The 14,050-nt window shown below is 42.2% G+C and overlaps 1 protein-coding gene across 1 annotated transcript; it reads right to left on the bottom strand.

The window, feature by feature from the left end:
- Positions 1–3,000: 3,000 nt before the first annotated feature.
- On the bottom strand, positions 3,001–11,300 carry LOC103848426. Its single transcript, XM_009125331.3, has 2 exons — positions 11,039–11,300; positions 3,001–9,469 (listed from the first exon to the last, which is right to left on the bottom strand). Exon 2 carries the CDS (start codon positions 7,933–7,935, stop codon positions 7,078–7,080), a length of 858 nt encoding a protein of 285 aa, XP_009123579.2. The 5' UTR covers positions 7,936–9,469; positions 11,039–11,300; the 3' UTR covers positions 3,001–7,077.
- Between the last annotated feature and the right edge of the window lie 2,750 nt (positions 11,301–14,050).

Genomic DNA, 14,050 nt, shown 5'->3' with positions numbered 1-14,050 from the left:
CAAAAACGGAAAATTGCCTAAATTGCTCTAAGTGCTAAGTTTGCTCTGAAAAAAGTTCTTTCCTCTGCTCCTCGCCTAGGACTCCTTATATACTAGCTCCAAGGTCGGTTTACGCTTTTACTCTTCTGCCCCTAAGCCGTCATAGCAAAAAATGGAGATTTTCCATTTTTCCCGATCTTCATAATTATCTTCGAAACTTCCGTATTTATCCGCGGAAACTTGACATTTATCCTTCCTTGTGGGCCAAGCGTAAACCATGATGTGGTTTACAGGCTTTCGGTTAGAAAAATCGTAGGATGGGCTTCGAATCGTGTTCTAGGTCCCTTTGGGCCGTTTTCCGATTCGACACGTTTACTACGAGTTTTCCGCGGTTTCTAATCCGCGAAGTTTGATCGACGACTTAGAATAGCGGGAAACATGGACTGAGCTTGCTACTGTCTTCGGGAGATAGCATTCGAAGGTTTGACGAGAATGCATGGACTGGTGTCATATCGATGTTCGGAAAGGTTCAATCGCTACATAGCGACCGAACTTTGCCTCAAGCCCGGTTGCTACGTAGCGACCGAGTGAGACGAGTGCTCGGTCGCTACGTAGCGACCGAGCTTTGGCTTGAGCTCGGTCGCTACGTAGCGACCGAGCGGGACGAGCGCTCGGTCGCTACGTAGCGACCGAGCTTGGCTGAGCTCGGTCGCTACGTAGCGACCGAGCGGGACGAGTGCTCGGTCGCTACGTAGCGACCGAGCGGGACGAGTGCTCGGTCGCTACGTAGCGACCGAGCTTGGCTGAGCTCGGTCGCTACGTAGCGACCAAGCTTTGGCTCGAGCTCGGTCGCTACGTAGCGACCAAGCTTTGGCTCGAGCTCGGTCGCTACGTAGCGACCGAGCGGGACGATCGCTCGGTCGCTACGTAGCGACCGAGCGGGACGATCGCTCGGTCGCTACGTAGCGACCGAGCTTGGCTCGGGTTTGGTTGCTACGTAGCGACCGGACGGCGTGTATACGTAGCGACCGAGCTTGGTTTGTTCGGTTTGAATCCCAAAGGATACTTCTTCGTAATAACCTCGTATAGGTTATTTTTACGAAAATTACATCTCTTCTTTTACTAACTCTTTCGGAAATACGATCTCCGAGGATTTTCAGGTGGTAATTCCGTCGTAACCGTTTTTGACCCCAACAATAGTAATCGCACTCGGTAGGTGAGAGGTCCCTGTTGATCGATGGATGTTTAGGTAGGTCGATCGATGACGGTCTCTCTCTGTCGATCGATGGTTGGCTCCTGCGGTCGATCAATTTTGACGTAGAAAGGGGAGGGTGGGTGAGGGTGTTTCTCTGAAAATTCCTCATGAGTAATGATTCGAACTGCACTACACCCCGATCGATGTCCATAGTAATCTGTTGATCGATCTTCGTCATGGTCTTTCGATCGATGTGCATCCATTGACATCGGTCGACACCATTGGGATCCGCCGAAGCTCATGGAGCTTTCAACTTAGAAATCTCCTTCTCCAAGCTTCTCATGCTTCACCTCTTGCCAGAAATCATCATCTAAGATGGCATTCACGTGGTGCTTTGCTTTCTCAACTCCTGCCTCTCTAGCCAAGGTTTCTTGCCTCTTTATAGTGTCTGCAGTCTGAACCAGTACATGCATTTCATGTTTCCTCACCTGAGTCCCTAAGGTCTCAATCTTTGTGTTCAGACTGTTGTAGACGGAATCTATCTTCCCATTGAAATCCACAGTGAGTTGTTGTTGTCCTTCCAGAACTTTGTCAAGCATCGATTCAATCTTGCTCTCCTGAGTCTGTGGTGGTGGATTCTAGTAGTATGAGTTTACATAGCTTCTGCTGTTGTTGCTGAAAGGTTTCTGGAACTGTGAACTCTGGTTACTCCTATGGCCATTTCCATAGAATTTTTTGTTTCCTCCCTGGTTTCCAGACCTCTGAAATCCAGTTCCTCCAATGTAGTTCACATTTTACTCTCCTTCCATGTCTACATCTACTTCTCCTTCAGATGAGCAGACCTGCTTCCTAAGAAGCTCATGAACCATATCTAACTTTGCTCTAACTTCGTCCATCTGCTCCTTTCCTAGGGATGCGACAGACTTCTTCCTCTCAAAGTCAGTGTTCTTGGTGCTGCTGCTGTTTGCCAGATTTTCTATCAGTCTCACAGCTTCCACCGGATTCGTAGTGTTAAAGTTTCCCTCGCTAGCTGTATCAAGAGCCATCTGATACCTCAAGGCGATACCTCTGAAGAAAGTGCTCAGCAGTTGCACTTCATTGAATCCGTGGTGTGGACAGTCACGCTGGAAGAACTTGAATCTGATCCACGCATCTTTAAAAAACTCTTCAGTCTCTTGCGCGAATGTAGCAATTTTTCTCTTCAAGTCTTCAGTGCGTGCCTCATCAAAGAAGTTTCGCAAGATAGCATTCTTGATGTCGGTCCAGGATGTTAGAGATCCTGCAGGTAGCTGCTTAAGCCAGTGCATCGCTTCTCCAGTCAGAGTAGACTTGAAGAGCGTGCACAGTAGGTAGTCCTCAGGGACTCCATCCATACGAAAGTGTCGATCGATGGTCCTATAGGGACATCAACTGTCATTTATTGACCACAAGAAAGTGTCGATCGATGGTCCTATAGGGACATCGATCGATACACCTTTCTCAAGATCGATCGATTGTCAGAAGACAGTATCGATCGATGCTTCTAGTTAAGCCATAGGCGCAAGTTGATAATGAACACTAGCTTCCTGGTTCAGCGGTAGTCTTTTTCCTATCGTCTAGTCTAACAGATTAGATTCAGGACTGGATGGTCAAGGTTGCTTGACTCATGCAGATTCCTAGATTCAATATTCTAGGTAGCTAATCTAGAACAAGCGTTAAGAACAATCTATCAATAAATACCACAACTTAGCAATCTATAGTTGGGGCTAATCCCTCTAACCTATTTGAACCCTGAATCTAACAAGTGAACTACTTAGACATAGCTAAGCATTTCATGACACAAAATGTAAATGAAAACTGCATAGAATATAATAGATGAATCAAATGGAGTTCCAATCACAAATCTCTCTATGATCTTCTCTCCTAAAACTCTTTACTGAAAATAAGAAAACACAAAAGGTGGCTGAAAGCTCTCTTGCCTCTAAACACTTAAGCAAGTATATAATCTATTAGGTTAAAAACTCGTCACGGGTATTCTTGTAATTTGGTGAAGTCTTGGGTTTAAAGTCGACTGCAACTAGGACGTGCGTCCGCGTCTCGGCATTGATCGATGTTACAGGATGTACATCGATCGATCATAATCTTCAATCATCTAGGCGTCTCTTCTGTATCGATCGACGACAATGGATGTGCATCGATCGATTAAGGCCTCGCATTCACTTTCGTTGTTGGTTGCTTTGAAGTTGCACGTCATGGCCCTTGAGGCCATGTTCCCTGTCGGCGAAGTAAGCACTATTCCTTCCCCGGATCCTCTGATGTTGATGGATCCGTCGACATGCAGGATTCCTCCTTTGTTGCGCTTCGGAGGCGCACTTATTGCTCCAAAAGCTGGGAGCAAGGTATGGGAGAATTCGGCCAGGACCTGTGACTTTATATCTGCGGCCGGTCGAAAGATCACATCATATTCTCCTAGTTCCACAGCCCATTTCACTAGGCGTCCGCAGACTTCAGGCTTGTGGAGGACCAGCTTTATGGGGAAGGAGGTGACGACCATGATTGGGTGAGCCTGAAATTAAGGCCGCAAATTACGGGAGGCCACTATCAGGGCTAAGACCAGCTTCTCTAGATGGCTGTAGCGGGTTTCTGCATCCAGGAGAGCCTTATTGACGTACTAGATTGGTAGTTGCTTGCTTTTTTCCTCGCGTACTAAGACGGCGATCACGGCGTGCTCTGAGACTGCTAGATATAGCAGTAGGACCTCACCGAGCAGTGGCTTGGGTAGGATAAGAGGAGTGGTTAGATACGCCTTTAGCTCTTGGAGAGCGGATTCGCACTCATCCGTCCAGTGAAAGTCCTATGGGTTTTTGAGGGTTCCAAAGAAGGCGTGAGACTTGTCGGAGAGCCTGGAGATGAACCTGCTCAGGGCTGCCATTCTTCCTGGTAGCTTTTGGACCTCCTTGACGTTCTTCGGGGAAGGGATCGAATGGATGGCCCTGATTTTCTCCGGGTTGGCTTCGATGCCCCGAGGGTTACAATGTACCCGAGGAACTTACCGGAACTGACCCCGAATGAACATTTAGATGGGTTGAGCTTCATGTTGTACTTCCGGAGAGTGGAGAAGGCGTGCTGCAGGTGAGATATGTGGTCCTCAGCAATCCTAAATGAGCAAGTCTATTGCTCGACTAACAAGATGATTGGGGGTGTAACTTATGGGAAAGATATTAGATGCATGGTTTCTATTCAGGTGTTGGAAATAATAATCCTATAGATGCCTATCAGTTGCTTGCATGATATGTTAGAACTCAACTCCTTAACACAGTGATCAGCAATGGCAATGTTTCACTGGTTAACTAACTAGATCTTGGATCTCAACTGTCATTTATTGACCACAAGAAAGTGTCGATCGATGGTCCTATAGGGACATCGATCGATACACCTTTCTCAAGATCGATCGATTGTCAGAAGACAGTATCGATCGATATTTCTAGTTAAGCCATAGGTGAAAGTTGATAATGAACACTAGCTTCCTGGTTCAGCGGTAGCCTTTTTCCTATCGTCTAGTCTGACAGATTAGATTCAGGACTGGATGGTCAAGGTTGCTTGACTCACGCAGATTCCTAGATTCAATATTCTAGGTAGCTAATCTAGAACAAGCGTTAAGAACAATCTATCAATAAATACCACAACTTAGCAATCTATAGTTGGGGCTCATCCCTCTAACCTATTTGAACCCTGAATCTAACAAGTGAACTACTTAGACATAGCTAAGCATTTCATGACACAAAATGTAAATGAAAACTGCATAGAATATAATAGATGAATCAAATGGAGTTCCAATCACAAATCTCTCTATGATCTTCTCTCCTAAAACTCTTTACTGAAAATAAGAAAACACAAAAGGTGGCTGAAAGCTCTCTTGCCTCTAAACACTTAAGCAAGTATATAATCTATTAGGTTAAAAACTCGTCACGGGTATTCTTGTAATTTGGTGAAGTCTTGGGTTTAAAGTCGACTGCAACTAGGTCGTGCGTCCGCGTCTCGGCATTGATCGATGTTACAGGATGTACATCGATCGATCATAATCTTCAATCATCGAGGCGTCTCTTCTGTATCGATCGACGACAATGGATGTGCATCGATCGATTAAGGCCTCGCATTCACTTTCGTTGTTGGTTGCTTTGAAGTTGCACGTCATGGCCCTTGAGGCCATGTTCCCTGTCGGCGAAGTAAGCACTATTCCTTCCCCGGATCCTCTGATGTTGATGGATCCGTCGACATGCAGGACCCATTCTCCTTCCTCCTTTGTTTCGCTTCGGAGGTGCACTTATTTCTCCAAAAGCTGGGAGCAAGGTATGGGAGAATTCGGCCAGGACCTGTGACTTTATATCTGTGGCCGGTCGAAAGATCACATCATATTCTCCTAGTTCCACAGCCCATTTCACTAGGCGTCCGCAGACTTCAGGCTTGTGGAGGACCAGCTTTATGGGGAAGGAGGTGACGACCATGATTGGGTGAACCTGAAATTAAGGCCGCAACTTACGGGAGGCCACTATCAGGGCTAAGACCAGCTTCTCTAGTGGCTGTAGCGGGTTTCTGCATCCAGTAGAGCCTTATTGACGTACTAGATTGGTAGCTGCTTGCTTTTTTCCTCGCGTACTAAGACGGCGATCACGGCGTACTCTGAGACTGCTAGATATAGCAGTAGGACCTCACCGAGCAGTGGCTTGGATAGGATAAGAGGAGTGGTTAGATACGCCTTTAGCTCTTGGAGAGCGGATTCGCACTCTTCCGTCCAGTGAAAGTCCTATGGGTTTTTGAGGGTTCCAAAGAAGGCTTGAGACTTGTCGGAGAGCCTGGAGATGAACCTGCTCAGGGCTGCCATTCTTCCTGGTAGCTTTTGGACCTCCTTGACGTTCTTCGGGGAAGGGATCGAATGGATGGCCCTGATTTTCTCCGGGTTGGCTTCGATGCCCCGGGGGTTACAATGTACCCGAGAAACTTACCGGAACTGACCCCAAATGAACATTTAGATGGGTTGAGCTTCATGTTGTACTTCCGGAGAGTGGAGAAGGCGTGCTGCAGGTGAGATATGTGGTCCTCAGCCTCTAGGGACTTGACCAGCATGTCGTCGATGTAGACCTCCATGGTTCGCCCTATCTGGTCCGCAAACATAATGTTCACCTGTCGTTAATAGGTTGATCATGCGTTCTTTAGGCCAAAGGGCATAATCTTGTAACAATAGATCTCTCTAGACGTCATGAAGGATGTCTTCTCCTGGTCTTTTGGGTGTATGAGTATTTGATTGTAACCAGAGAACGCGTCCATGAAGCTCATCAGTTGATGCCCCGCGGTGGAGTCGACCAGCTTGTCGATGTGAGACAGAGGGCAAGGGTCCTTTGGGCAGGACTTGTTGAGGTCTGTGAAGTCTATGCAGACTCTCCACTTTCTGTTCTTTTTGTTGACTACAACGATGATGGCTAGCCATTCCGGATATTGCACCTCGCGAATGAACCCCGCGCCGAGCCGGATTTTGATTTCATCGTTGATGATTGCGTCCCTTTCGAGAGCAAACTTCCTCCTCTTTTGTCTGACGGGTTGATGTAGGGGATCCACCTGCAGCTTGTGCATGATGATCTTCGGGCCGATCCCAGGCATATTTGTGTGGGACTAAGCGAAGCGGTCGGAGTTAGACCTGAGGAAGTCTATTAACCTCCTCCTTAGTCATTCGGTCAGCTTGGAGCCGATCTTGAGATGTTGGGTCTTGTCTCCTTCGATTAATGGTACGTCGTCCATTTCTTCTACCTCCGGTTCCTCGGTGTGATGAGCCGAAAGTTTGCTTTGTAATTGCTATAAGACCTTGGTCTTTCCCTTCAAGGTAGTCTGGAAACAGGAACGGGAATACTCTTGATCCCCTCTGATTGCCCTTATGCCCTAGGGCGTTGGGAATTTCCCCATCTGCTGAAGATTCGAAGGGACGGCTCCCATGCCGTGAATCCAGGTCGTCCCTGGATCATATTGTAGGATGAATTGCAGTCAACAACAAGGAACTTGGTCGACATGTTGATCCCTTCAGCGTATACCGGGAGGGTCACCTCTCCGGAGGTCTGCTTGACTTCTCCGCTGAACCCTATGAGCGGGGTTATCCTCCAATTTAGAGCAATTTCCTCCAGCCCCAGATCCTTGTAGATGATGTTGCCAGAGCTTCCTTTATCTACCAGTATCCTTTTCATCAGGCAGTTCGCTACAATGAGTGTTATGACCAGGGCGTTGTGATGTGGGGTGAGAACCTTTTCCTGCTCCTTTGCCGTGAAACTTATTTCTTCCGTACCCAGGAGCAGGTGTTTCGGCTTGGCTGCCTCTAGGCCATGCTTTGCGTTCCAAGTGCTCTTCTTCGCGGCTGTGTGGCTTATTCCGCTGATGTCTGAACCGCCAGATATGACGTGTATCACTCGGTCCTGTCTAGGTGGCGAGAGGGGAACAGCGTCAGTGGGCTTTCCTGTTGTCTCCTTGCTTAGATGGCTCTTGGCCTTCTCGGAAAGGAACTCCATGAGGTGTCTTTTCTTAAGCAATTCGTTGACCTCGATCTTCAGTGCGACGCAGTCCTCCATTTTGTGACTATGGTCTCGGTGGAAGTCGCACCAGAGACCAGGGTTCTGGAAAGAATCGGGTGCTTTCATCTTCAGAGTCCACTTGACATGTTGGCCAATCTTCCTCAGATCATTGATCAGCTCCGGCCTTGAGACGGAGAGGTGAGAGATGTCTGGCCACGTGGACACTCCCATCCCTTCTGCCTTCTCGATCGGCCGGTTCTGGTATCTGCACCGATTTTGATTCCCGGAGTCTCTTGCTGATCTTTGAGAGGGTTTCTTGTCTCGCTCGGTTCGGTCTAATCTGATCGCCTTGGGATCTTGCTTTTGCTGCGCCCAACCTCGGGTCAGGACGTCTTCTATGTTTTTGCACTGATATTTGGTTAGCTCTTTTTTTTAATAGACAGTATTACCAAAGTATTTTCGCGGTTACCATCTAATATAACGTTTTCTAAGATGTATGCGCTAGTCAATTTATTTTTTCTTGCCCCAGATATTATAGCGTTTGTCAATGATTAAACGCTATGTAAAAAATACGGAGGCGTCAAACATAGCACTTAATAAAAAACGCTATCTATAAATGCTATGAATACTCATTTTTCTTGTAGTGATTGTCCATCATCATTTTTTTAGCAATGAACTGCCACATGTTTAAAAAATTATTGGATCTGCCACTGAGTGGGGCAATTGTGGAAGGGGGAAACTTGATTCCACCAACAAACAAGTAAAAGATAGAGAAAGGGCGAGAGTTGACGATTAGATGAGTGAGTAAAATTACAGATGGACCAGGTGAGTTAAAATATGAGAGTGAGCATGTCATCGACCGTTCAAAGAATGGATGGTCGATTTGCTTAGTTTTTATTGCGAAACTGGCTAGAGAGATTTTCCCTCGGCAGGCCTCTCTTATTTATATGGGTCATGCATTCTAGCCGTAAGTGATATGGCAGTTAGCTTTAGGGCATCATTTCCGTAGCCTTCCTACTGGTGCCGCATTCCAGGCTTACTTTATTGACATCACTAGTTATCTAATCCCGAGTTGCCAGCCAGGACATTCTCACCGAGCTGCATGAAAGATGGCATCTTCTCAGTAGGCCGATAGAGAGAGCTAATTGGGCTTTCATATTTTTCGGGACTATCGGAGATGGGTGTGTGACTATTGAACCTCCAACAATTCAGCCACTAACATTTGTGTTTTCCCAGCCTTAATTAAGAGCACGCAGACTTATTCGAAAGAGAACTGTTACACAACAGAGAAAGAATAACATAAACTACAAACAAATTTATTATAAAAAACACCACCATTACAACTCAAATCCAAATACATACATAATCGAACCATATTCTTATAGTTTGCCTTCCCAATTCATTACATATTTGAACCTTGTTCTTATTGTTTTCCTTCCCAATTCATCCTGTTCTTCGCCACATTTAAGGCACATCCATCAATTACAGACGCACACCACCACGTTAATTATACTTATAAACACAGATAAGTGTACATATGGTGGTGGTTAATACATGATCCACTTTTAGTGGCCGGGCTGTGTCTGAACAGTTTCTCCGGCGTAAGAGCAACACCTATAGCATACAGTGCCACTTCTTTTGGAGCAGCAGCCATGGGCGCAGAGACCTCCGCTACCTCCCTCTATGTTGTAGCCACCATGGCCGCCGTGACCACCACCATATTGATCAGGTTCCACAGTTTCCTCACTCCCTAAGTTCACTGTGCCTATTATTATTTTAAAAAAAGTCTTAGCACTTGCAGATGTGCATTACTCTCTCGGTTTTAAAGTTCCGTTGAATTATTTTAAATATATTATGTATATATAAAATCAGATCTCTAGTTAAATTAAAAGTCATGTACAGTTACACTCTAAATATTAATAATTTATATAACATTATTAATAATTTAAATATTAATAATTTTAGACAAGATCTCTCTTAGCTAACTTAGAATTTTTTTCATTCTTTATTTCCTACTGTTCAGAAGCTAGCTACTTTTTTCAATCTTTGTAAATGCCTAATCATTGTTGATTATCAATAAATTTGAAATTGTTGACAAAAAAAATCAATAAATTTGAAATTTCATCAAAAAATAAAAATAAAAATTTATATAACATTTTATTTGTTTGAAATATGTTCTTTGATTCTGTAATATGAATATACGAGATTAAAATGTTTGGTTATATTGTATATCCAATATATATGTTCTAATATGTGGATGTAATTTTTGATATGCAATTAATCAAGAAAATTTAAAACTTATTCAAATATAGGTATGAACTACATTATAAAAGTACTACGAATTATACTTTTACTCCTTTTTAATTTTTTAGTAAAATTTTAGTTGTTAATATAAACATATGCTTCAATAAAAAACTCTCAAAGTTATTATCTTATTATCTGAGTTATATTATAATTTATAATATAATGGGGCTAATACCTTTACTATCTTATCAAATAATAATTTTAAAAGTTTATTTTATATAAAATTAAAAAATATCTGGTTAATTTTACAGTTCTTAGTTGAGATCATGGTGATACTTAATATAAGATTTTCCATATTACTTTATATGCGTATGTGTTTATTAGGATAAACATGAGATATAATATTATAAACTAAAAAATTCATTATATTTTAAGTTGGACCACTTCAAATATTAAGATAATATAATAAGTTAATTTTTGCATAAACCTAATGTAAATAAACTGTTCATTAAATTTTAAAATAATAATTACTATATCTTCTATATATAAACACAACCTAAAATTGTATTGTTTGTTTTTACAATCAAGCTTTTTTCTAATTCTTCTTAACACTTCGAAACATTTAATATTATTTTTTTTATATTACATCTAAAATGCATATACACTCAATAATCAAAACCAAATACACCTAATATAATAAAATAAAAGAAACTAAATATATAAAATCTTATTAATATAAAATATTAAAAAAAAAATCTTTTGACTTTACAATTAACATATTTTAAAATAAATGAATCTAAAAAACGAATTGTTTATGTATATGTTTTTTTGCTTCATACTTCTGTTTTTTGGACTTGAGAAAATCCAAATAATTGACCATAGTTCAAACCAACTTTCAAAGGTTGGAGAGGATGGAAAACTTTGGTGATATATTTAATGTTACTTTAGTTCGAGTGGTATAGCCTCGTAGACATTCTGGGCTGGTACATTTTATATTTAAATTCCACCATTCATATAAGTTGGTGTGTTGAATAAGCGAAACGAACTGTATGAAATAATTAGACTGAACTGTATGAAATATTTGAAATACCTGACTGCAATGCAGATGCTGTGGCAACTTCTGACACGACGAAAATAAGTGCAAAGAGACCCAACAAAACAAAAGACTTTGAAGCCATTTTCTCAACAGTGAATAATGTTTTGTTGAATGAAGAAACAGGTGATGAATGAAATGTTACCCTCTTTGCCATCTATTTAATGAAAAGGAGGGAAGAGGAAATGAGAAAAGCCAAATAAATAATTGGCCAATAAAAAGAGGATTTTTTTTGATAATTTTTTTTAAAATATATGTTATCCTGGTTATTGGTCTACATACTTTGTTTTTGCTGGTCGAGTGGAAACGAATTTGAGAGTTGAAAAAGTTGTGGTTGATTACTTTAGGGAGTTACTATTTTTTTTGTTCAAACAACAGGGAGTTACAATCTTCCACTACAAAAATAATTTAAAGAATTGATTGAATTTCTTCATTAAGTAGGGAAAGCTTTTGTAACGACCGTTAACTTCAACAGTATAACTAAAGTCCATTTCTCTTAATTTTTTTTTTAATTTTCTTCGATGTAAAAGGAAGATAGTTAGTAAGACGGATATGAGTAAGGCGTATGATAGGATGGAGTGGTCGTTTATTGAAAATGTTATGCGGAAGATGGGATTTTCGGAAACTTGAATTGAATGGGTCATATGTTGCATCACTTCGGTTAAATACAAAGTTATTATGAATGGTCAACCAAGAAAAAATATTGCTCTCGGGAGAGGTCTATGACAAGGAGATCTTTTGTCTCTTTTCATCTTTACTCTATGCACGGAAGCGCTCGTTAGTCTTCTTAATCATGCAGAGAACCAAGGGAAGATAACGGGTATGCGCGTTACACACGCGTGTCCCTCGGTATCACACCTTCTCTTTGCTGATAATAGTCTTTTCTTCTGTAAGGCGGAGCCCCGTGAATGCGAAGAAGTGATGAAAGTAGTCACGAAATATGGACAAGCCTCAGGCCAATGTATCAATTTTGATAAATTTTCTCTCCTCTTTGGTAAGAGGGTTGGAGAAAATGTTAGACAACATATCAAAGATATGCTTGGAATACAAAACAAAGGAGGTATGGGGACGTACTTAGGAATTTCATAGGATATTAGCAGATCGAAATGTAATCTCTTTGCATTTCTCAAAGACAAATTGATGAATAGAGTGAACGGATGGGCGGGTAGATGGCTCTCAAAAGGAGGAAAAGAAGTTTTGATTAAATCCATCTTGCTAGCTCTTCCGACATATGTTATGTCTACATTTCTGCTAACACTGGAGATATGTTAAAACCTCGCTAGTGCCATTGCACAATTCTGGTAGAGTTCAAATCCCCCAAAGAGAGGAATTCATCGGGCCAAATGGGAGAAGATATGTTTACCAAGGGAGGAGGGCGGGATTGGTTTCTGTATGATCCATGAGTTCAACCTGGCTTTACTAGCAAAACAACTATGGAGGCTAATTCAATATCATGATTCGTTAGTGGCTCGTGTGTTGAAGGGGATGTACTATTGAATGAGTTCTCATTTGCGAATAATCACTTTAAGCAGCCCATCCTATGTGTGGACCAGTATTTCAGTTGCTCGAAAGCTACGCTATTGGGAATCAGGCAGAAGATACATTCTGGATATGGGGTCAAGGTGTGGGAGGATCCTTGGATCCCTCAAACACCAGCTAAACCTGCTCGCCCTTCATCCCCAGTTTTGCACCCGAACATGAGAGTCAACGACCTTATTGATCAGGAATCGAAGGAATGGGATGTTCGACTAATGTAGGATTATGTTGCCCCTGCTGAGATACCTTTTATAAGAAGTTTGGCCATAAGCTCAGCTCATTGCCGAGAGACATTCTGTTGAAACTACACTAAAAATGGCCAGCACATGGTTAAATCTGGATATTGGGTAGCTCGGAAATTATTGAAGGCTGAAGAAGAGAAGGAAGTAATGGAGCCCAACATAACAAAGCTTCAAGCCTTTGCTTGGACGATAAAAGTGCCTCAGAAAATATGTCATCTTATATGGTAATTGATAACAGGTCATGTGGCAGTAACGAGAAATTTGATACGGCGTAATATGAGATGCGCTAACTATTGCTCGCGATGTGGAAAACTAGAAGAGTCTGTTACTCATGCAATCTTCGAATGCCCACCATCCTTACAAGCTTGGGTCCTATCAGCAACACCAACAAGTCCATATATCTTTCCGGTGTCGAGTGTCTATGCTAATATGGATTATCTATTCTGGAGAAAGAACATCATTGTCGAGCCAGGATTAGATAGGTATCCTTATCCTGGATAATCCGATATATTTGGAAGGCCCGAAATGACAGGGATCCACTGGAGCTAGTTCCTTATGCAGAAAGTGAGTGTCAAGCATGTTTCCACGCAGATGAGATGGTGTCACCTATTCCACAAGTTCACATTATTGAGGAACCCCAAGTCTTAAGCTTAGGTAATATATGCATGATAGATGGGTCCTGGACATCTACATCACAATTCAGTGGGTGTGGATAGGTTTGGATGGATAGTTTGGAGAAGGTACAACTTATGGGGACCCAAAATCACCCAAGACGAGAGTTGCCTTGCATTCAGAAGTGGAAGCACTACGATGGGCGATGGAGAGTATGCTTCAGCATTCAACATGTCAGAGTTTTGGGACGGATTGCAAAGATATGATCACTATCATTAAGGAGCCCCATGCTTGGCCAAGCTTTGTAACAGAATTGGAAAGGATAGACTCTAAAAATATGATTTCCGGACTTCAAGATCATTCATATCCCACGAGCGCAAAATCGTATTTCGGACATTTTAGCTAAGACTGTGAGGTCTTTCTATATAGATATATGTTTCATTGGTTATTCTATTCCGGCCTTGCTACCCAGACCATCTCAAGCTTGAGTAATAGAATAGCCTTTCGTTGTCAAAAAAAAATAATTAAGAATTCTTAATTCTATATTGGAAAAGATCTTAATTTGAAATTTATCCATTCATGGAAGTTTCTATTCTAGAAAAGTTTTTATTTATTAGTT

This window comes from Brassica rapa, chromosome A10, assembly GCF_000309985.2.
Source record: "Brassica rapa cultivar Chiifu-401-42 chromosome A10, CAAS_Brap_v3.01, whole genome shotgun sequence".
In the NCBI taxonomy this organism is placed as follows: Eukaryota; Viridiplantae; Streptophyta; class Magnoliopsida; order Brassicales; family Brassicaceae; genus Brassica; species Brassica rapa.
The sequence above is the reverse complement of the archived record's forward strand: the minus strand, read 5'-3'. Positions and strand labels throughout refer to the sequence as shown.

What these genes read in the sequence shown, in the direction of transcription:
- LOC103848426 (XM_009125331.3), bottom strand. Translation starts at nt 7,935, where the DNA reads ATGGGAGTGTCCACGTGGCCAGACATCTCTCACCTCTCCGTCTCAAGG.